Source organism: Sinocyclocheilus anshuiensis, unplaced genomic scaffold, assembly GCF_001515605.1.
Source record: "Sinocyclocheilus anshuiensis isolate Anshui unplaced genomic scaffold, SAMN03320099.WGS_v1.1 scaffold3785, whole genome shotgun sequence".
Lineage (NCBI taxonomy): Eukaryota > Metazoa > Chordata > Actinopteri > Cypriniformes > Cyprinidae > Sinocyclocheilus > Sinocyclocheilus anshuiensis.
Window position 1 is genome coordinate 4,791 of NW_015542954.1, and position 22,104 is coordinate 26,894.

Consider the following 22,104-nt stretch of genomic DNA (forward strand, 5'->3'; position numbering starts at 1 on the left):
GGTGTAAACGTAAATAGTACACGCTTCTGTTGTATTCTTGTGATGAATGGATGAATATTCGGCCCTGTCTCGATCAACCAGAGAGCACGAGTGATGATCAGTGTGCGCTGCATCTCAGACTGATTGCTCCAGTCTTTCTTTCACACCTGAACAATGATAGTTTTGTCTTCTCGCTCTGCTTCTTCTGTACATCATAGTTCATAACTAAGGTAGAATTATACAGTGTTATCTGTGACGTTACTTTGTCACTCTGATTTCCTCACTGACTCACAAGGGCATGCTGTACAATCATAATAAGAACCGTCAAAGATATACCAACAATACTCTATTTATTTAATAGAAATGATTCTATGTGTTGTTGCTACTGTAAAAAGTCATAGAAAAACAGAGCACAAATGTTGAAATATACTAAACATAAATACACTAGCCAGACTGCACAATGTATTATTTGTACACAGATGTATTATCTGAAATATTAATGACCGTCACAATGAACAATTTTACTTAAGCTGTGATGCTATATTGTTTTTCTTTATTTTCCAAAACAAAATAAATCAACCCACCTCTGAAACCCGAATACTATATAACAGAACAAAGATCCTTTTATTTTAGCAAAAAAAAATAAAATTCAACAAATGTAAAAGGCAACACAACACACAAACAAACAAGCTCTTACTCTTGAGTAGCTGGCTCTTCCCTGTGTCTAAGAGTGCAACTAAAACAAAACAAGAGGAAACCGGATAAAAGCAATCTCTAGGTTGTACATTTTTAAGATTTTCATTCATTAAAAACATAAAATAAAAACAATAATACGACAGCTCTTGGCTTTTCCACTATCGCATACATAGGTTTTCAAAGGACAGATGCGAGACAATGGAAGGTAATTTTAGCATGTGCTTAGGGCCGCTCAATAAAGTAATTTTATAAAGAGTAGCATAAAGAAGGGAAAAGAGCTACATTTATCTTTTCAATTCTGACCAGAGCACAGTCTGGCTTAATGCTGACGTTACAAATTAGCAAGGCTTTTCTTTTTCTGTGGTGTTTTTTTACAGCGTGAGGTAGCTTAAAAAAAGAAAACTCAAAACTGGGCTACAGACCACACACGTGGAAGGTCTCTTTTAAAAGTACATTGAATATTGTGACATAATAGGGCTGAAAAAAACCTAACTTTAATGAACGGACACATACACAAATAAACAATTCGATGTCTATTATATATCTGGTCATTGGAAAAAATGCAGGGTGTTTCATAAGATTAGCACCATTGATTATGTTTTAATGCACAGTAATTTACATACACTGTGGTGATAATAAAGACTTGCATGTGATTCTCAAAGTTCAGGCTGTTGTAGAATGTGTGAGTCCCATAATTATAGAAGAAAATGATAAAATACTTAGTGTGGGACTCACCGATGTACAACTCTTGATTCAAATGCACAGGGGGAAATAGCACCTTAACAATAAATAAATAAAACCAAGACACACTTCTGCTTCTGTCTTTTCTCTGGCTTCTGCCTCATGTAGCGTTGTGTTGGGACTGTGAGATGTTCCCAGAGTGCCGAGGGTCAGGGAATGGCAGGTCAGTCACAGATGAGTACCTCTAGTGCCTATCCTAAAAATACTTTCGGAAGCACTTCTTTTCTAGTCACAAAGATGTCCCACTTTAAAATGTCAAGTTCTTTAGTTTCTCTCTTTCTTTGTTCCTCGCTCTCGAGTGTGTGTTATCGCTCTCGTTTTGTCTGTCCCGGTTTCATCTGTTCCTCTGTGTTTACAAGAAACAGACGGCACCCACGTCCACTCCGAACTCCTGATGAGCTCCTCCAATATCCATCGGTGCAATGTCCACAATGGGCAGGCGTGACGTCTTCTGGGATTTGTACTCGATGACCGTCTTGCTCCATTGTCCCGTGTGTTTCTGTCGGGAAAAAACTCAGCTGTAAGGAGCCTGTTCACACAGAACATGTTTTTGCACTCTACCGAACTGCTTCTCTATTGTTTTTGTATGTAAACGTGAGCGGCACATTTTTAGAAGGCGTTTGTGAGTCACAGTGTACTGGTAGCACCGTATGTTTGTAGTTAAGTTCAACCCGTGAGGACAAAAACACAAAGGCATTGTTGTCTACTTGCTCTCTTTGGCTCTGTTTAAACCTGGCATTATGCTGAGATTTCGTTGATCCGATCACAAGTGGACAACACTAAATACAGGTGTGAACGGGGTCCAACATGTTTTGAGCTTGTTCAATTTATACCAATTACAGAGGTAGGTTTAAAAATACACAGAAAATGTGTTCAAACAGCCACAAAAGACCGCCTGCTCTCCGCTGACTGAGCTTATTCATTTCCTATCAGTTAGCCCACAAAATTACAACGTTAAACTAGTTACATTAAATTATAACTGATAAATGTATAATGTCACTCATTAATAATAAATGTTTTTTTCTTTTCAGTGGTTTAGTTTTACATGTACATAAACAACAGGAAAGAAACAAAAATTAAACAGAATAAAATGACATATGATAGAAGAAAAAAAATAGGCTTACACAAAATAGGTTTCAGTTAAATAATTAACAAAACAAAAGGGGGGAAAGGTCTGTTTCATCTAATTTTTTATGGCCACATCACGGAAAAAATTTATCCATGCTGTAAACATTTAAAAAAAAAAAAATTGCTTTACAGTGTTTAGCTCATATGTGAATTGTGTGAGCTTATTTCTAGAGATGCACCGATTGACCGGCCAGTGATCGGAATCAGACGGTTTTTTGCATGAGCGGCCCGGATCGGTGACCGGCGGTCAGTCTCACGTCTTGCCGACTCCGAGCCGATCCTTTTATCAATGGCGTCACAGCCACACGCACACTCACAGTCGCGTGTAAACATGTCGTTTCGCGTGAGAATGATTCTAATTTTAATTGCATTCAGTGTAAACGGCGACTGATAATGTATTTATGTCGTGCCAGATGAGGCTTGCACAGCCTGAGTGAGTGTGTGAGAGAGACAGCACACACAAAGTCACTCAAAGAAATTTATAGATGCATACTGCGGTAGAAAAACAAAGATATTTACAAAATATGATTTAGGTAAGCAACATTATACAGCCATGATGTTTCCCCAAATATCAATATCAACATGCTTGCAATGTGACACTGATGTCAATAGTGATGACACTGATTTGTACAATAGTATTTCAATAAACAAGTTAAAATTAAGTGACTTAGATTTTAGACAAAATATTGACTGTTTTTGCTCAATTTCGCTGACGAGAATAGTTCCGATCAAAGCCACAGCAGAACCGTTGTGTCTCCAAGCAACACACAGCAGTGTTTTGTTACTGAATGAATCCATGTTTTTGAACGAATCGAGTGAGTCAATGATTCAGTGGCCCATTCATAAGGACTTGCCTCGTTTCTGAATGAATCAGCCGTTTGAATGAATGAATGAATGAATGACTCACTCATTAAAACAGACATTTGCCGCCACCTACTGGTCATATTTTAGTTATTTAAAAGCATCATTGCATTTTTTTCAACATTTATTTGTGTTTAAAAAAATATGTAAAACATTAATCTTATAAAATTATTTATGCATTTGAAATGTTGCAGCGTAAAAGCATTTATGGCAGCTCAGCTTCATCAAACTGTCTGTGTAAATGCATCTAATGCCACTTCAGATGCAGCTTCTGTTTCCTCAGCAGTGGAAAGATGGAGTTTGTTAACACTAATTTCATTTGAATGGTAACAACTCTATAGTTTCTTATTATTCTAACTGAATTAATTGAAACAAAGTAAGAATTTGATGTGAAAGATGACACATTTAATAAGGTTAGGGGAAAAAAATGACCATTTATAAACATAGTGGGAAATGACATCTGTTTTGTTACATACAGCAACTCATTTTAAGTTAACTATTTCTTCCTCTTTCCAGTCACGGAGCACTTTATTTTGAGAGTTGTTTAAGTGAGAGACAATCTGCAACTTAGTCCAGATTGGGGGAATTGTAATGTTGAATAATTTCTTATTAAATAAATAATCTTTGCATTGAAATTTGCATAGATTTTTGTTTGTATATGCTGTCAATTATATTTCTCAGAAAGAAAATCGGAATCAGCAAAAATCAGTATCGGCAGGTCACACTTCGGCCAAGAAAATTGAAATCGGTGTATGTCTACTTATTTCACAATATTAGATCGACAGGTCAGATAAAGCCCACATACGATTGCCCACAGACCTCCCCTCAAAAGAAATCAGGACAGAAGAGGTCAAAACTGGACAGAAGAGATGGATTAAAACAGCAGGTGTGAACAGGTACGTGTCTCCCTCGTCTACTTGTGATCTGATTGACCAAAACACATCTTAACACCACGTGTAAACAGAGCCTTTGTATTATTTTGTTGCACCGAAACAGTTCTAGAACTATTATGGTTACATTCACTTCCATTATTATTATTATTATTATTATTATTATTATTAAATTCTTGCTTCCCAAGCCTGGTCAGAAGTGTTTCCTCACCTTGCAGCCGTCCTCCAGAACAGTATATGTGAAGCGGCTGTTGCCCTCGGCTCGGATCTCCACATTATTGGACCCCTGCAGCAGCAGAGCTCTCTTCAGGTCTCCAGTGGCCTCATCCATGTAGGCCACGCTGTTCTTGCAGTGGTAGGTGAGATTCTGTGAGGCCTCTGTGGACAGCAGTCTTAGGAAAGTCATCTGAATGCTTGCTGTGTTAGGTGCCAGGTTGTCGTCTCCATAGCCAAACTGGGGATGGAAAAATGGAAGAAAGTACATTAGACAGAGATGATCTAAATCCTAAAGAATCGTTCTGAATCGACCTGAATCCAGCAGGTCAGCAGGACCAGAACGAGAGACTCACATGGAATCCACCATTCATGGCTTCTCCAAACCAAACGTGTTTGCGCTCCGCACCCTTGGAAGTCCACCAGCTCTTGCGTGGGATGTTGGCGGGTTTAGGATAAACGCAGGTCTCGCCGGTCTCCATGTTGCAGAACACCTTCATAGCATCAACGGTGCAGCCCTGGTTAGGATCAATCCAGTATTCACCTGCGGAGAGACGGAACGTTATTCCCGCACATATTCCCTGTGCTTCATGAAGGCAGAAGACTCACCGCTCTTCCAGTCGGGGTGGCAGAGCTTCAGGTCCCTGCAGGTGCGGGCCGGGCTCTTTTTAGTACCATCAGGGCTGCGGATGTTCTCCATCTGGTTGTTGAGGGACTTCAGAGTGGCATCCACCTCTGCATCATGCTGAACGTTACCTTCGGCGGCCTGGTCTGCCCTCATGTACCGCAGGGGGTCCGGACCCTTCTCAGGATGAGACAGACCAGCGAAAGCAGACAGGTCGATGCCGGGCCCCGGGGGGCCAGGGAGACCGGGGGGACCAGGGTTTCCTTGGGGGCCCTGAGGAGAAGCAGCGTATGAACCCATCTAGTGTTAAACACGCGGCCTTGCGTTTCAGCAGACTTTCTTAATCAGAACTTTTAAGACCAGCATTTCACAACCCTGGTCCTAGAGTATCCCCAAGTATATATCCTAGAGTATTTTTTTTCTTGCTGAGCAAAATTCTCTCTATCAGGCGGATATTTTGGCCATCTAAGCAAAAACATTTTTTGTACCATACCTGTAACTGTTAGCCTTAATGTGCTATTTATATTTGATTTGACCCTTGATGTAACTAAACGATGCACATTTTAGCTTACCAGACAAAACATTTTTTTACCAAGAAATTCTTCTAAAAATCATTTAAAAAAAACTCAAGCAGAACAGTTAAGTTCTTTATTATAATAGAATATAATAATATAATACATAAAAAACAACTGAAGCATTTAAATTGATCTGTAAGCTAAATATTTTCAAAAACGTGAACATGAATTCTTATATCTAAACATCCCTATGAAGAGTTTGCACCCTACTACACAAATGTCTAATAGTTTTGTTACCATTCTGTGCCCATCATCCTCTATTTCCAGCACTTAATCAAGCCACTCTTCTTAAATACATGATGATGTTTTATTTCACACGTCATTGCGTTGGCTCTCGTGTTGAGTATACGATTTCTACAGCGACTGATTTGGTGCACATCATTCTTTTTCTTTGAAACCTGTTAACCACATTCACCGGTTCTGTAGCGACACCAACTCTATAGCGGTTTGCCTGAGCATTGCAATTATTTCACATTTACTAGAATTCAAAAGGCTTTTCCAACTCATTTTTTGTGCAAACGTGGTCTCTCTGCAGGTGAATACTGGATTGATCCTAATTGTTTCTTCTGTGCGGTCATGTTAGAGGGAACATTGCCCCCAACAGTACACATTCAGAAAAGATCCTTCATCTGGCCGCGGAGTCTCTACTAACTGCTTGATGAGTTTATTCAAGTGTGTTTAACTAGGGGAGCATAGAAAATGTGAAGTGTGCTACTCACGGATGGCCCAGTCTCTCCAGAACGACCGCGAGGTCCAGGGGGTCCGATGGGTCCGGGCATACCATTTGCTCCATCTTTTCCAGCTGGACCAACAGGGCCTGGGGGTCCCTGGAAAGAGTCAGAAGTCTGAGTCTCAGCAGAGCATCACCTGTTTGCATGATCCTGCTCCTGTAGGGCCTCCAGAGTTTAGTTCCAACCTTCTCTTACACACTTGCCTGTGGCTTTCAAGCCATTTTTGGGCCTCATTTATAAAATGTTGCATAGAAACCATCCTACATACCCACAAGGAAAAGTGTGTACATCTGCTTAAACCCTGACATGGAGCTTTTCCATGTCAAAGACAAACATCGCTGTGGGTTTTAGTGTATGCACACTCAAAGATCCAATTTCATAAATGAGGCCTGTTGTGTTTGATTAAGGTTGGAGCTAAACGCTGCAGGGTTTGACACCTGACAAATACAGATGCAGTAATAATGCTCCTGGCTACATACTCTTGCTCCGCCGGGTCCAGCAGGTCCAGAAGCTCCTTGGTCACCAGCTTGGCCCTGTGTGTGGAGTGTACAGGTGTTTTTGTGTTAGCTCATCTTACCTCAGTATCTGCATATATAATGCTTTAGCAAAGAAACTGCAACTTACAGGAGGCCCAGGCAGACCCTGAAGACCGGTGAATCCTCGGTGTCCTTTCTGTCCTCTCTCACCCGAATCGCCAGCCTCACCCTTATCGCCGCGTGGGCCTTGTGGGCCCTGTGATTAATGGACATGAGCATTGCAACTCTACATTAACTCTATAAGTCTACATCCAAGTTTTGTGCATAAATTGACACATTGAAAGCAGAATCGAGTCATGTGTGGCAAGAGAAGCACTCACAGGCATTCCCCGAGATCCAGCAGGCCCCAGAGATCCAGCAGGTCCTTGGGGTCCCTACAGTTAAGAGCGTTATATGTAAAATGTCATCTTTTGGCTTGAAATCATCTACTGTAAATTTGAAATCCTTTTTTTCTCGTCTTGTCGCTTCCAGTAGTGTATTTTTGGACAGGCCTATGGTTTCCATGCTTTCACTGTGTATTAACGGCAGCTTTGAGACGTAATCCCATCCAGCTATACCACTTTCTACATGCAACACATTTTAATGGAAATTCAACTAAAAAGCTTGGACTGTCTCAACAGTTTTGATTTATGTTTTTATAGCATTTGTAGTGCATTAATGTCACTCATACACATTCTACCCTGTTGAGAGGAATGACATGAGTATTGATACTGAATAGACTTTCGTAAGTCAATCATGAAACTAGTACAACGTCACAAAATCACTGATATAGTCAATTTAGTTGACAAATTTTCCAGCCTGTTTGTTAACTGTTTGTTTGTTATCATTCAATTAAAACTGAGACCGTTTGTGGTAAAAATCCCTGAAACCGTTTGTGGTAAAAATCCCTGAAATAATACCATTCAGTAACGTGAATAATAAATATCATTTTCCTGACACAGTGTTACAGAGTAAGAATCATGCCGTGTTGTTTGAATCTGTACTCACGGCCTCTCCTCGGTCTCCCTGTTTGCCAGTGGGTCCGACCGGACCGGGAGCACCAGTGCCACCCGGAGCACCAGGAGCGCCCACGGGTCCAGTGTCTCCTCGGTCACCCTGAACACAACACACACAGTGATGCAGAGAGTCAGAGAGCGCACCTCACACCATACAGCAGTGATACACAATCCTCTTTGATGCCCACCTTTATTCCTGCAGAACCGTCTCGGCCAGGAGGACCATCAGATCCGGGATTGCCCTGCAAAAAACAATTTATAATATTAAACTTGCTGTTGTCACAATTGCCTACTGTGGAGGAACGAAGGAGCGCGGAGACGAAGGAGTTGAAGGAAAACAGTCTTTAATGATCCAAACTGGAGGGAAACACAGGGTAGCCGGGAGACAGCACGATAGACACAGGAAACACTGGGATTAAGTACACGACAAAACGAGGGGATGACGAGACACACCTGGACTCAATGAAACACAATATGAACAGGAACAGGAAGGAAACCAAATATGGGCATGTCACACACAAGGGAAAACTAGGTAATGGAAAAACACAACACAGACAGTCCATATTTCTGACAGCTGTGAACGCTTTATGTATGTACAGCATGTATGCATGTTAGGGTTAGTTGGGTTAGTTAGGGTTGGAAATTCATTTCAGTTTCAAGACAACAAGCAACTGTGTACAAGGAAAGCATCTAATCTCCATTTGTTATTTTTTATACTATTGCTTTGTTTTTTTAGAAATATGTTGATCGGTTTTCACGTTTTTTGGCAAACGGTAAAAAATGTATATCGGTTTGGTTTTGTCAGTTCAAAACCAGTCCTATAACCCTGAGCTTGTTCAACTAGATTTATGGTGCAAGCCTCTGGAAAAATGGCCTTATATTTTACAAAAAATTAGGTATAGTGCTTGTGTGTTATTTATTTATGTATTTTTCAGCTTTATGAAATTAAATCACATTGCTTAACCAGTACGTGTGTGAAAGCAGTGTTTTTAATTTGCAGAAAGTCCATATGAAATGTTCAATCGGTCATTACTCTGTCATCCAAACGTCCATTTGCACCCTAAACATGTTGACACTTAACCCTGTTAACATTTCTTTGTATCTACATTTGGTTTGTATGTAGCTGCTTCAGGTGTGCTGCTCCAGGAGTGTTTGATTTGGGCTGGAGGTGAACTTTTGGATGGCAGATCTCCAGGAACAGGACTGACCACCACTGCCTAAAGTAGTAAACACTTACTTTCATGCTTCAGCCATTCATTACTTTAAGACAGTTGATACAAGAAAAAAATTGCTTCTGTCCTCATCTAATTACCTTCATGTCATTTCAAACCTGTATGACTGCTGCTGAACACAAGACACTGAGACATCTCTCAGAAGATCTTTAATGTTCCACAGAAAGGCATTCAGAATTGGAAAGACTTGAGGGACAGTAAATGATGACAAAATTATAATGTTTTTAGTGAATTTTGTTTTGCCTTGTTCATTATTCTCTAAAGAACTTGTGGTAACACTTTAGAATATTGATCCAAATAATTAGTAGTTCCTTTAGAAGGATTTGGAAATACTTGAGTCATTACTAGTGGGTTAGCATGATCTTCACTTTAGAATTAATTATAGATTATGCATAATTCACATTAATTATGAACCTGTATACAGTAGTTAGTAGTTCTCCAGGATATATGAAAAACAGTAGTTATTGATTAGCTAATAGTGAACTACCAGTTTCAGCTGAGCACTATTACTTACCAAATCGTTAATCAGTTTGTTGTTAGTTAATAGTAGTTACTAGAACGTTAATAGTGCATTAGTCATTTGTTCCCGTGTAGTTATTCATTAATGTTGGAACAGTATTCTAAAGTGTTACCAAACTTGTTTGTTGTTTTGTCTCAGTTTATTTTATTGGTTTCTTTTCTTTTTTGGGGGGTAAACTGATTAAATGCATTTTCATTACATAATGCAGTTCCACTTTAATGATGAATGCAGTTAGTTCAAAAAGGGTTTATTTTTCTGTTATTCACAAACTGAAAAGTGCATCCACGCTAATGTTTATGAAATAGTAAAAACATTAGCAGTGGTACAATTAGTGCACTAGAGCTAGTATTATAAATATGTAAACCTATTTAATCCTTCATATTTAAATAGATGAATCTCTGGTTAGATGGGGGACTGGGAAAATGTCAAAGGCAAAGCAATGAACCTGTAAATATCTGAGAAAAAAGGAAATTTGTCTGTGAGGATGCAAAATCTTGTAAATCTTTAGCATTGTTTGAGGTAGGGAACAAAGACATGATTAGTAGCTATACTGGCAATAAAACACTGGACTTTAACAATTACATTCTTCAATTATATTCTGAAGTTCAGGACAAAATGGGCTGTTTTCAACAAACTGAACGATTTCATGATAGAGTACATTATAAACTGGTAAAATGCAGCGATGGTACAAAATCAGTGACAGGCCATGACAGCTGTCTCATTGCAAGGGTTAAAGATGAAGCTCCACTGTACAATGCAGACAAGCCTAGACAAGAACATCTGTTCAAATCTCTCAAGCTGATCAAAGCACAGGCTCTAATGCCAGGTTTGGGATTGTAAATGGGAGCACTTTACAAACAGCTGTGTGAGCAAGTGCTACTGTTTCTGTCAGATGCTCAGTCTCCACAGCACAGAGTTTCCCAGTCTGTTCCTGGAGCCTGACACGGCACAGTTCTGACGTCTCTTCTATCATGTGAGGTCTTGGAGCCTTTACTAACAGTGATGGGCTCGTTACTCAAAATTTAATTTATTACTCATTATTAGTTACTCCTTTCAAAAGTAATATTATTACTTGACTTATTACTTTCTGGTAACAGTAATTAGTTACACTACTTGTTACATTACTTTTCCTTCATGCCCCACAGAAGTTGTAGTTGTGTATCTTCCCCATAAAATTCTTCTGAAATGTTACTAACAAGTAACTAGCTGTTTTATGGATAGTAACTGTAATATTATTTCTGAAATCTTAGGTTACATTTTATTTTAAGATGTCCTTGTTACAGTGTAATTATACATTTAAGTACTGAGTAATATTAATGAACTACATGTACTTACTATATGGTTAGGGTTTGGTTCAGGGTTACTTGCATGTAATTATGCATAATTGATTGTTATTATAATAGTAAGTACATGTATCATGTGTAACAAGGACACCTTAAAATAAAGTGTTACCAAATTTTATTAGTAATTAGTTACACTACTAGTACTGCACAAAGTAATTTTATTACTGTAACTAGTTACTGCCCAACACTGTTTACTAATGAGGTGATAACTAGATTAAGCTGTGACTGATTGAGGAGACATGAATGAATGATGCATTTATATAGACATGCTGAAGACATATAAAATGTGCAGCGCTGGGGACTCCAGGACCAGGATTGGGAACCACTGGTTTAAAGCAATTTCTGGACTAAAGTCACAGGTTTGTATCACATGCTGTGGCGTATATTTCAAAGCGAGTTATATAATCCAAGTAACGGCAAGCACACAAAACCTGTGCAAAGCTCGCACATTTGGATTTGTGCTGAATGTAATGAATGAAATATTATTTAGATGTGACCTGAACTGTGCAGTTTACATATTTTGCATGGTTTGAGCAGGTTGATTTGGCGGGTTGTGCTGGAGTAAATCACTGTCAGGACCATGGCTGGCTGTGACATACCTCTCTCCCAGGTTCTCCAGCAGGTCCGGTCAGACCCGGCGCTCCCACAGGTCCAGGGGGTCCACGGTCTCCAGATCCTCCAGTAGCTCCTTGTTTACCAGGCTCACCCTGTGATGGGGATTCATCAGCACAACGTGAGCCACCTTATTAGCTCTGCACCTGCCTGTATAAAACTCTTTGTCTTTGCTATTTCTTCATTGTAGGTTAAGTGCTATCTGAGAAATAATCAATCCCATATTTAACAAGATGCCTTTTGATTTTTAGGCATTCTGTTGTGATTTTTGGTGACATTGTGAAAAATGCTTGTCTCTGTGGTTAATGTGCATGAGACAAGCAAAGCAGAAGTGCCTTCATACAGTATTTTGCAACTATTTATTTATTTTTAATAATGCATTAACAGCTATGTGTATCATTGGCAAGGGCAGTTGATCCTCAAACATGGAAAAAAATTCTCATGCTTTTATCTAATTGTCACATTCACTGGAAACTGAAAAGCTGGCAGAGTAGAACTACATAAAGTGCACCTTAAAGGAGAATCTGATAAAAAGCTTGAAGAACGGTTTCTCTGTCTCCTGTGTCACTGTCATCATTACTATCCTAAATGTCAGAGTGTTATCAGGGACAGTTTAGACTCACAGAGGGTCCAGGAAGGCCAGGGAAACCTCTTTCACCACGCTGTCCTGGAAGTCCAACAATACCACGCTGACCAGCCAGACCCTGAGGACCTGCAGGCCCATCCGGACCCTGGGACAGGACAGAAGGGAAAGCCACAATGACAATAGAACCGAAAAATGCTTTATAATACAAGACACATCACAAAATGAGTCCGGACTTTGCATTTAAAATCTCTAAGTAACACTCAGAGTTTGGGCTAAATGATTAATCAAAATTGAACCGAAATCGCGATTTGGCTTAATGCGATTATTAAATCGCAAAGCCTGCAATTTTTCATTTAATAAACATATGCACAGCATCAGTAGTAAATGCTGCTCAATCACTGCCAGTGCTGTGAGTTTGAGTCACTTTTAACGTATATCTGAAAAAGCAACACGCATCAAACAAAATCAGAAGCATTTATTATTTATACAACAAAAGGGAACATTTAATAACATGTTTTTACTCCACAGCATCAGTCGAGTGTGGATTATAAATGTACTTTTTTATTATGAAAATACCCAAGATTAGTTCAAGTGTATCTATTTCCTTTTTATTCAATCACAGCAATATCTGGATGCCTTTATCCATATTAGGGATTTCCTGGAACGTCATGAGCTCTATTACATCTGTGATGCATATGTGGATTTTCTGCGCGAGGGCGCCCCCTGGCATCCAATATGAATGAAACACACATTACATGTGTTTAGGGCTCAGTAATCCGCACTCAGTCTTATTTTGGGCATAAACAGGAAAAATAATACTTCCCTCTAAAGAAATAAACATATGATAATCCATGTTTTTCTCCAGTGTATAGAACTGTATACACTGTGTACAGGAGTTGTTTTTCCCCCACTGTGGATGCATAAAAGGCTCATATTTCATGTTAAAGACAGACTGTTTTTGATTTTTCATACCTCCTGGTAAAAATTAAGAAATTACTGTCAAAGATTTTGCATGTTAACAAGTAACCTTGCAGGTGTTTGTAAAACAAGTTTTCTGTAAAATAAAATTATTCTTTTTGTTATATTATAATAATTTTTTTATATCTAATTATATATATACACAATATATATATAGTTAATTTGTTTTAAAAATCACACTTTTTACAGAGTGTTCCTGTCTTTATTATGTGTTGAGCTGTAAATGCTGTATATTCACACTGATGAACAGCCGTGCTAAATGAGAGCCTGTAAAACTACATACGTGAGGCCCATCTTCTCCAGGATCTCCCTTCTCTCCAGGAGTGCCAGCCGGCCCACGCAAGCCAGCGTCCCCGGGTCTTCCAGGAGGACCACCGTCACCACGCACACCCTTAGGACCGTCTTTACCAGGAGGACCAGCAGCACCAGCCGGACCCAGGTTACCCTGAGAATTACGCGAACCAACACACATTAACATGAATGAAAGACTGAGGTGTGGAGGACACAGCATGTGAAAGGACATCTGCCTACAGGAAATATGGGTAGCTCTTTATTTTGATACGTCCACTTTAGGTCTTTGTCATAGTGAACCGGTCCATTGCTTTACTTACATTGGGACCAGGAGGTCCAACTCTACCAGCAGCTCCAGGGAAACCTGTGGCACCCTATAAAATTCATAAAAATAAACATTCAGTTTCATGATCTACATTTACAAAGGATAGTCTCTAGGGGAAGTCGTGGCCTAATGGTTAGAGAGTCGGACTCATAACCCAAAGGTTGCGGGTTCGAGTCTCGTACCGGCAGGGGTTGTAGGTGGGGGGAGTGAATGTACAGCGCTCTCTCCCACCTTCAATACCACGACTGAGGTGCCCTTGAGCAAGGCACCGAACCCCCAACTGCTCCCCGGGCGCCGCAGCATAAATGGCTGCCCACTGCTCCGGGTGTGTGTTCACGGTGTGTGTGTTCACTGCTGTGTGTGTGCACTTTGGATGGGTTAAATGCAGAGCACTAATTCCAAGTATGGGTCACCATACTTGGCCACATGTCACGTCACTTTTTTTTTTCACTTCACTCTTGTTAATACTTACAGAAGGTCCTTGAGCACCGCGAGCCCCTTTTGGTCCAGACACACCAGTTGGTCCCTATAACCAAGCAGGAATACACAATGTGAAGAAATACTGGGCAAATGTTGTCTTGAGAGGGGAAAGCAAATTCATTTGGCTGATGTTACCTGAGGACCTGGAGCTCCAGAAGGCCCCTGAGGGCCCGGTGCACCAGCATCACCCTTCTGTCCACCTTCACCCTGCTCTCCCTTAACGCCAGGCTGTCCATCTGCACCCTAACATATCCAGATCAATCAGTGAACAATCAGCTCATCAATGTTAGTGCTCCAACACGCACATCTTTTTGTCATTAATCAAGATGCAAAGGCAGTTCATCTATCCTTAATATCACTTTTAAAATGTTAAATCTAATCCATGACTGTATGAACTTTAGTTCTTGATTTTTAATTTTAATAAAACTCCTTTCTGCTTCTTCCTCCACTGCATTTCTTGAAATATGTCCCAAAATAAGTTCACAGTGATTATTTAAAAACAACTGAATTGGCAACCATTGCCACAGCTCCAGCTCCTGAATCAGCTTCACCACTGAAGATAATGAAGATGCTTTAGAGCAGGGGTCACCAAACTCGGTCCTGGAGGGCCACTGTCCTGCAGAGTTTAGCTCCATCTTGCCTCATAACACCTGCCTGGAAGTTTCCAGTATTCCTAGTAAGAGCTTGATTAGCAGCTTCACGTGTGTTTGACTAGGGTCGGAGCTAAACTCTGCAGGACACCGGCCCTCCAGGACCGAGTTTGGTCACCCCTGCTTTAGAGGGACTTTGACTGCACAAAAACAGCCTTCCCAAAGCTGAGTTGATGCTATAAAGCAGTAGTGTGTCTCTGTCAGAGCTCGCTGTCATCACCGGTGCAGTCACAGGAACAGTTTTAAACGTGTGTAATATATGACACGTGCTGCAGCCAAACAAAGTGCAGAGGCAGAAAACATTTTGCATGTTGTTCTGGGTAATGAGCTGATGTCATTACATCATTTATGATTAGACAGCAAACTCATCTGCGTTCTCTTTGACTGATCACTGAGATCTCAGTTCTTGCTTTATTAAATAAATAAGGTCAAGCAATTATAAGCATTCACATCTTTTTCACCTCTTCATTTAATTTTCTGCAAAGATAAGTGCACAAACACTGGTTTCACCATTAGCTGGGTAGTCTCTAGGCCAAAGCCTTTTTTATTTGTGGGTTTCATATGTGCACTGCTATAATATTAAAAACAGCTATTCCAGTAGTTTGATGATCAGATTGTGTGAGCTTGGCGTATGAGAGCATCTGAGATTTTACTGTTGGGCAGAAATAAAGAGAGTGAAGATGAGGTGCAGTGATTGCCATTGCTGTACTTACAGGAGGACCAGCAAAACCAGCAGGACCAAAAGGACCAGTCTCTCCTCTGTCACCCTGACAAAAACATAAAGCCTCAGCTTTATTATATCATAGTACATTTTTATACTGTATGTGCAATAATGATGCCATGCCATCAGCTAAAACAGTGTTTAGATTATAGACGTTGCTCATGTCACACTCTTTTCCTAGAAGTGCATATGTATAAAGCATATACAAATATATCAGATCTAAATGATCCAGAGATCTGGTGTGTCATATCATGTCTGGTGTATTAAGTGAGATACACAATGACACAACTGTATGACAGATAAAACTTTTCCGTATGTAAATTCAGAGGTTGGTATAAAGTTTGAGCAACAGAAGATCACTGCATGCATTGAGTTACATATGCAAGTTGCAAAAATATATTGACTTCAATGTGGAAAGTATAGAAAGTAGATAAATGCCACTATTCTGAACACAGGTCTCTGAACACTGATATAATTAGTGAGAGACTCACAGGAACACCGCGAGTACCAGCAGCTCCAGACGGTCCTGCAGGTCCAGATTCTCCCTGAGGAACGTACGGCGTAGAGATTAATATTAGACATTAAACACATTAACAAACTGATAATAAACTGATAACTTCGGTACCTTTTCACCGTTGGGTCCCGCAGAACCAGGGGGACCGATTGGACCTGTTAAACCCTGTTAAGATACAAAGCAGCTTCCTCAAGCACTCCTGTTCATAAACCTCAGTAGTATCTTTAAAAAAAGACTCTTTTTAACATCCCTACAGAAAGCAGTTTAACTCTAGACACAACACACACACACACACACACATACACTCTCACACACACACACACAGAACTGAACTCATGCCGACATATTCATGCAGCTTATGTCCTTTGTGTACAGCTAACACACTGCAACACACACATGCTATTCAGGATTCGTTTGGTTCATGTGTTTAGTTATATCATGTAGACCAGTGGAGTCCAGTGGCTCGAAGACTACACAAGCAATCTGGCTTAATCATATTTCTCCTTATTGCCATTTGTAAACCAAATCAGACATGTAGTTCACTGTTCCGCGGTAAATTGAGAAGCAGCTTTAAGAGCAACGCTGCACACACACACACATACTGTACACACACAATAGATGACAGACATTCATCTGTGCTTCATCACTCTTGGAAAACACCAGCCAACCATAGATGTAAAAACCAACACAAAGTAAATATTGAAAATATTGGGAGGAAAAAACAAGGGGCCAGATTTACTAACAGCTTGCGCCAGCGCAAACCATCTTTTGGTGTTAAAATAGTACTGTTAGGATTGACTAAAGACACAATGTGAAGAATTAGCGCTAAAAAGGCATGGACAGTTATTTTTGCGCCTGACCTTATTGAATATGCATTTGTTTCCCTTTTAGACACAAAATTTATGGGAGGAGAGAATTAAAATGAATCACACAACTCAATTTACTAATGTTTGCGCTCGTCAAATTACTGGTATTTGCGCCATTATTTAACGGCCAACAAGCATGTCTTAAAGCAGGCGGTAATTTGCGCTGCTCTTGGTAGATTGCGCTGGTTATTATGGAAATGATCTGCTGCGTCTGTGTTCTTTAATGTGTGCATTGTCAATAAATCACCCGCAGAATTTTCCCTCCCATCTGCGCTTTTATGGAGTTGCGCTCTCATGCTAATTTGCCTTGTTTAGTAAATCTGGCCCAAGATGTTCAATCTTCTTACTCTTGCGCCGTCCTTCCCAGGAGCTCCTTCAGGTCCTTTCTCACCGTTGTCACCCTGTGATACACAGACAGTCAGATCTTATGACTGATATCCATTACAGTACTTGTATTGCTAATGTTTGCACACAGCAGTCAATGGGCAATAGTGCTTTTCTAATATTTTCTAAACAAAGCAGCTGGAGCGTCGGTGAATGTCACACAATCAAGCAGCAGGTAACGGATCAACAGAGTTTTATAAACGTGAGTTTCTCTTCATTCCAGAAAGACACAGGTCTAGTCTCACGAGGGTGGAGCTGAATAAATCTCACTCACTCTGTCCCCCTTTGGTCCGGGAATGCCAGATGTCCCTCTCTCTCCAGGCATCCCCTGCAGTCCCGGAGGCCCCTGAGCACCAGGAGCTCCCCCCGGGCCGACGGCACCCTACGGATCATTACAGGCTTCAGTACACTTAACCCGCAAGTTTTAATGAAGAGAAGGCTGTAGCATGTGCTATCATAAAACACGTGAGTGAGTCAGGATTTGAGACCTCCGTATGGTACATTCTGCTGCATTGTGATCACGGTGATGTCTATCTGTACTGGACTGATCTGCTCACCTTGGGGCCATCAGTTCCTGGAGTTCCTGGAAGACCTCGAGGACCCTGGAGGCCCTGGGGCCCCACACCTCCTCTCTCTCCTGGGAAACCCCGCTCACCCTGAGGAGGAAGAGCGGCGCAGGGAACTTTAACACACGAGAATACTAAGCACTTACGAACCGAAGAGAGCGCATGGAGTGGAGACTCACGCGTGGTCCGGTGGCCCCTGCGGCCCCAGCCTCTCCTGGAACACCCTGAGGGAGCAAAGACAGACACCAGGCTTTATTACACATCTGTGTGCAGCCAGCAGAGTGACATGTAGAGCAAGGTGTCCTCTGCTTCTTCAGGAACGCTCACCTGATCGCCAGGTTTACCGCCTTCACCAGGGGGGCCCGGGGGTCCAGGCAGACCCTACACACAACAAACAAACGGTTTATTCACAACGCTATGACATGCAAACATGGTGTTAAACAACACGGTTCGTTATTTGATTGATAAAATAAATCTTCAAGTAGCACAACTAGCTGTAGAGCAACAGATCCATTTAAAGGATGTTTTTCGTAACCTCCATTAATCTCAGTATTATTCCAAACAGAAGCCTGAGTGATAGTTCCTTCAGAAAGACTCGCAGTAGCAGTTAATCATGTCACTCATTTGTTCATTATGTCATATAATAATATTGCTACAGGTATCATAATGTGCAAAGGCATGATCTGAACTAATGCCCTGCTGGGGTGGCACATATTGTACATGATGATTTTTTATTCATTGTCCATATTTATCCAGGAAAAAAATATATATATATTTTTTAGCTAGCAAAGATGCATCACAGATACATCTGTACAAAAAATGATGTCTGTAAAATATTTGCTTGGCTCATCCATCATAAAATATGTTCCGCTATTAACTGTAGAATGAAGAAATTCAGCTGGCAATCTTCTTCAGGTTAGTGGAAGAAAATGACTTCAGCAATAAATCACGGATCAATGCCTGTAAAATCTGAAATGACCTCATGACCACCTGAGAAATCATTCATATCTGAAAAAGATTGGAGAGGAAGTACTACTTTATATTCAATATTAATTACATTTCTTCATTTATGATAATTAAACTAAATAAATTGTTAATATATAGACATCATGAGTTCGTTGTGAAGAACAAGATCATACTGGGGTTAAAACTGATGCAAAGCATTAAAACCATTTACCATCAACAGGAATACACAGATCGATGTCAACAGTCATCCGGACGGATGGGAATAATTAGCTTTGAGTGCAGAATGATTTTTATAAATACATATCTCTCATCATATTTCTGGAATTGTTAATGTTAACTGTTAAGTAAGAAGCTGTGACAGTGAATTTACTGTAAGAAGTGCTCGAAACACTCTGCACTGTAAAAAGAGGCAACCTGCAACTGTTATCTTAAACAGCTTTTAATACCTGATTTTACCCATAGACATGAATGAATGCAGTTAGGTTGACTGTGTGATGTTAAACACTCTTGAATAAGATTAACAAGGCAACTCACCTGGAAGCCGGAGGGCCCGGGCTGACCCTGCTCTCCTCTCTCTCCTGCAGGACCCTGTCAACATCATCATCATCATCAGTCTCATTCATAAACTCATCATGTGAAGGCATGCATGTGCAGACACACTCACAGCAGGTCCAGGGGGTCCTGCAGCGCCCGTCTCTCCGTCTTTCCCCGGCAGACCCTGCAGAGCACAGACATCAGTCACTCCATCAGTGCAGAGAGCTGTGTGATCAGAGCTGAAGCCCAGGAGTGAAAGGTGCTTGTGTGTGTGTCAGAGACAGCCGTTTCTTCAGAAGAGCCTTAGAGCACTGCTTGTAGTCTACATACTGTAGTGCTGTCCTAATCTCAGCATCAGACAGACAGCAGACGACTGGCAAAACACCCCAAAGCTTCTGGAGAAAGACACTGAGGTTTGCCTCAGCCTCTCACTGTATGATTAGCCTCTTATATTTACCATTGTGGCAGCATTTTCTTCAGAGATAGTGATACAGGTGTGTCCTCATAGTTCTGTCGAGGCTCTGATCACTTAGAATTCCATAATGTGTGTTTTTTTGTTTTTTAAATGAATGCTAGGACAACACCAGACTCGTTCAGGAGCTCGTTCACTATGCACTATGACACAGAAACTTTGGCACATTGACAAGTTACATCCCTGACGAACTTCCCCAGCAAACTACTGCTTTGTAGTTATGCAAAGAATCCTTCAAGTAAGAATTATAATGTACATGGTCCACCCTGCTCTGTGCACATTGACTTGAAATAAAAGCCAATCACTAGTTTTGGAAACAGCATGTTTTCTTTATAATATCTCACTTACTATTTTCCACTTTGTAAATTACCGTTTACCCAAATGTATGTTTAGAAAAATCATAAAGTTGACTCAAATATACAAGATCAAATGTCCGGTTTTCTTTAGAACAAGCCACCGTTTTAGCGCTGGAAGAAAGAAATGGCCAAGAAAGCCTGCCAAGCACCAGCAGTCCTGCGCAGAGCTCAGTCGCTCTGAAGATCAGTCAAGCTGTTTTGCAGTGTAGATGTGTTGAGGATCATGGAGCAACTTACACGCAAGCCATGAGCTCCAGCGAGTCCCTTCTCTCCAGACTTCCCAGCCTCACCCTGCAGCGAGAGGAACATGCCTGATATGAACTGCCTTCATTAATGGCTACGTGAAATAGTCTTAGAGTAATAACACATGAAAAAGTGCTTACATAATAACACAGTTAATAACAATAAAGAACAGTGATGTACACATTCAAGTTGCTCTGACACAAAGAAACAGACATGTAAGGACAAGAGTTTTATGGCTTACATTGCCACCCTTGGGTCCAGGGAAGCCCATGACTCCTGGCTGACCACGAGCACCCTGAGGGCCCGGGGGTCCCGGCCGACCATCTTCACCAGCAGCACCCTACACCCTCAACAGAGCACTGCAGTTACTCAGGGTACAGCTCTTAAACACGTGTGATAGAACCGTGAGTCTTTTGTGAGAGATCACATGACAGGAAGCAGGAAGTCAAGGACCCTCTATGATAGGGCTGTCAAAAAAATTTTTAATTTCGAATATTCGTCAAATTTAAAATAAGAATCTAGGTTCGAATGCAAAAACGTTGCATTCTAATTTTAGGTGTGCGTTAAGGAGGCAGCCTTATCAGCGGCGCACCAGATGCGATGACGATGTAAGTGTCATTGCATTATAATGTGTTTGTTAGCCTATCCAGTTGAAGCCACTAGATGCGGCGCTGCTGCGTTGTTCATTACAAATATTGCAGGAAAAGAGAACATCAATGCGGAGGAGATCTTGTTTACGTCAAAACCGAAACCAAGCCGTTCACACAGAACACATATTTCGCACATTTTCTAGAGGGACATCTATCAGCATTGCACTCTCGTCTCGCACAAAAGAGCAGCATGTTTACCAAACAAATTAATGCAAGTTTAACTTTGAAAAAAAAACATATCTCGAGACTTTATGGCGGGTTTTTCCCCATCCCACTGCATCTCGTGTTTTTAAATGAAAAATGTGCTCTTCGGCCTTTTTGTATTAAACTATGCATACATACATGATGCTGTTTTGTTTATAGTTGTTTAAGCAACTTAATTATAATTGGTTTATAAACATTATTTTAAACATTATGCACTTTTTTCACAGATAGTCATGTTTTCTTATGCTTTGAATAAACGTGCATTAGTAATATTTTGCTCGATGCGCCCTCTTGTGGCCTCAGGAGAGAAGCCAAAAGCTTTTCTTCACCCTAACTGAAATTATGCATTTTAAATTCGAATATAATTAGAATTTTGATCATATTTAAGTAAAACAATTGAATTTAGTTTTTCAGCCATTTTGACAGCCCTACTCTATGATATGTATATAAGAAGCAGCATGGCCTGAGATTTTAAACAGAATCAGGACACTGCATTCACAGTGTATTGCTAACACACAGAGACTCTTCAAGGCTGTCTGCTGGTGTGGAACCAATAGACTTTATGCTTTTAACAGACGAAGGGCTGGTTCACACAGAACATGTTTTTCCATTTCACTATGCTACTTTTCCAAGCTGTGAAT

The 22,104-nt window shown here is 40.6% G+C and overlaps 1 protein-coding gene across 1 annotated transcript in view; it reads right to left on the bottom strand.

Annotated features, from left to right (window-relative positions):
* Positions 1 to 308: 308 nt before the first annotated feature.
* The window catches only part of LOC107694705 (collagen alpha-1(II) chain), a 51,360-nt gene continuing 29,564 nt past the window's right edge, over positions 309 to 22,104 (bottom strand). The window contains exons 27-54 of the mRNA XM_016494399.1: positions 20,851 to 20,949; positions 20,604 to 20,657; positions 19,669 to 19,722; positions 19,539 to 19,592; positions 18,366 to 18,419; positions 18,218 to 18,262; positions 18,030 to 18,128; positions 17,747 to 17,854; positions 17,436 to 17,489; positions 16,334 to 16,387; positions 16,200 to 16,253; positions 15,701 to 15,754; positions 14,473 to 14,580; positions 14,330 to 14,383; positions 13,853 to 13,906; positions 13,525 to 13,686; positions 12,301 to 12,408; positions 11,665 to 11,772; positions 8,159 to 8,212; positions 7,963 to 8,070; positions 7,296 to 7,349; positions 7,064 to 7,171; positions 6,919 to 6,972; positions 6,428 to 6,535; positions 5,118 to 5,406; positions 4,865 to 5,052; positions 4,507 to 4,749; positions 309 to 1,915 (exon numbers count right to left, since the gene is read on the bottom strand). Of these exons, the coding sequence (XP_016349885.1) occupies positions 1,769 to 1,915; positions 4,507 to 4,749; positions 4,865 to 5,052; positions 5,118 to 5,406; positions 6,428 to 6,535; positions 6,919 to 6,972; positions 7,064 to 7,171; positions 7,296 to 7,349; positions 7,963 to 8,070; positions 8,159 to 8,212; positions 11,665 to 11,772; positions 12,301 to 12,408; positions 13,525 to 13,686; positions 13,853 to 13,906; positions 14,330 to 14,383; positions 14,473 to 14,580; positions 15,701 to 15,754; positions 16,200 to 16,253; positions 16,334 to 16,387; positions 17,436 to 17,489; positions 17,747 to 17,854; positions 18,030 to 18,128; positions 18,218 to 18,262; positions 18,366 to 18,419; positions 19,539 to 19,592; positions 19,669 to 19,722; positions 20,604 to 20,657; positions 20,851 to 20,949 (2,730 nt within the window). The 3' untranslated portion in view covers positions 309 to 1,768. The remainder of the gene's footprint in view (positions 1,916 to 4,506; positions 4,750 to 4,864; positions 5,053 to 5,117; positions 5,407 to 6,427; positions 6,536 to 6,918; positions 6,973 to 7,063; positions 7,172 to 7,295; positions 7,350 to 7,962; positions 8,071 to 8,158; positions 8,213 to 11,664; positions 11,773 to 12,300; positions 12,409 to 13,524; positions 13,687 to 13,852; positions 13,907 to 14,329; positions 14,384 to 14,472; positions 14,581 to 15,700; positions 15,755 to 16,199; positions 16,254 to 16,333; positions 16,388 to 17,435; positions 17,490 to 17,746; positions 17,855 to 18,029; positions 18,129 to 18,217; positions 18,263 to 18,365; positions 18,420 to 19,538; positions 19,593 to 19,668; positions 19,723 to 20,603; positions 20,658 to 20,850; positions 20,950 to 22,104) is intronic.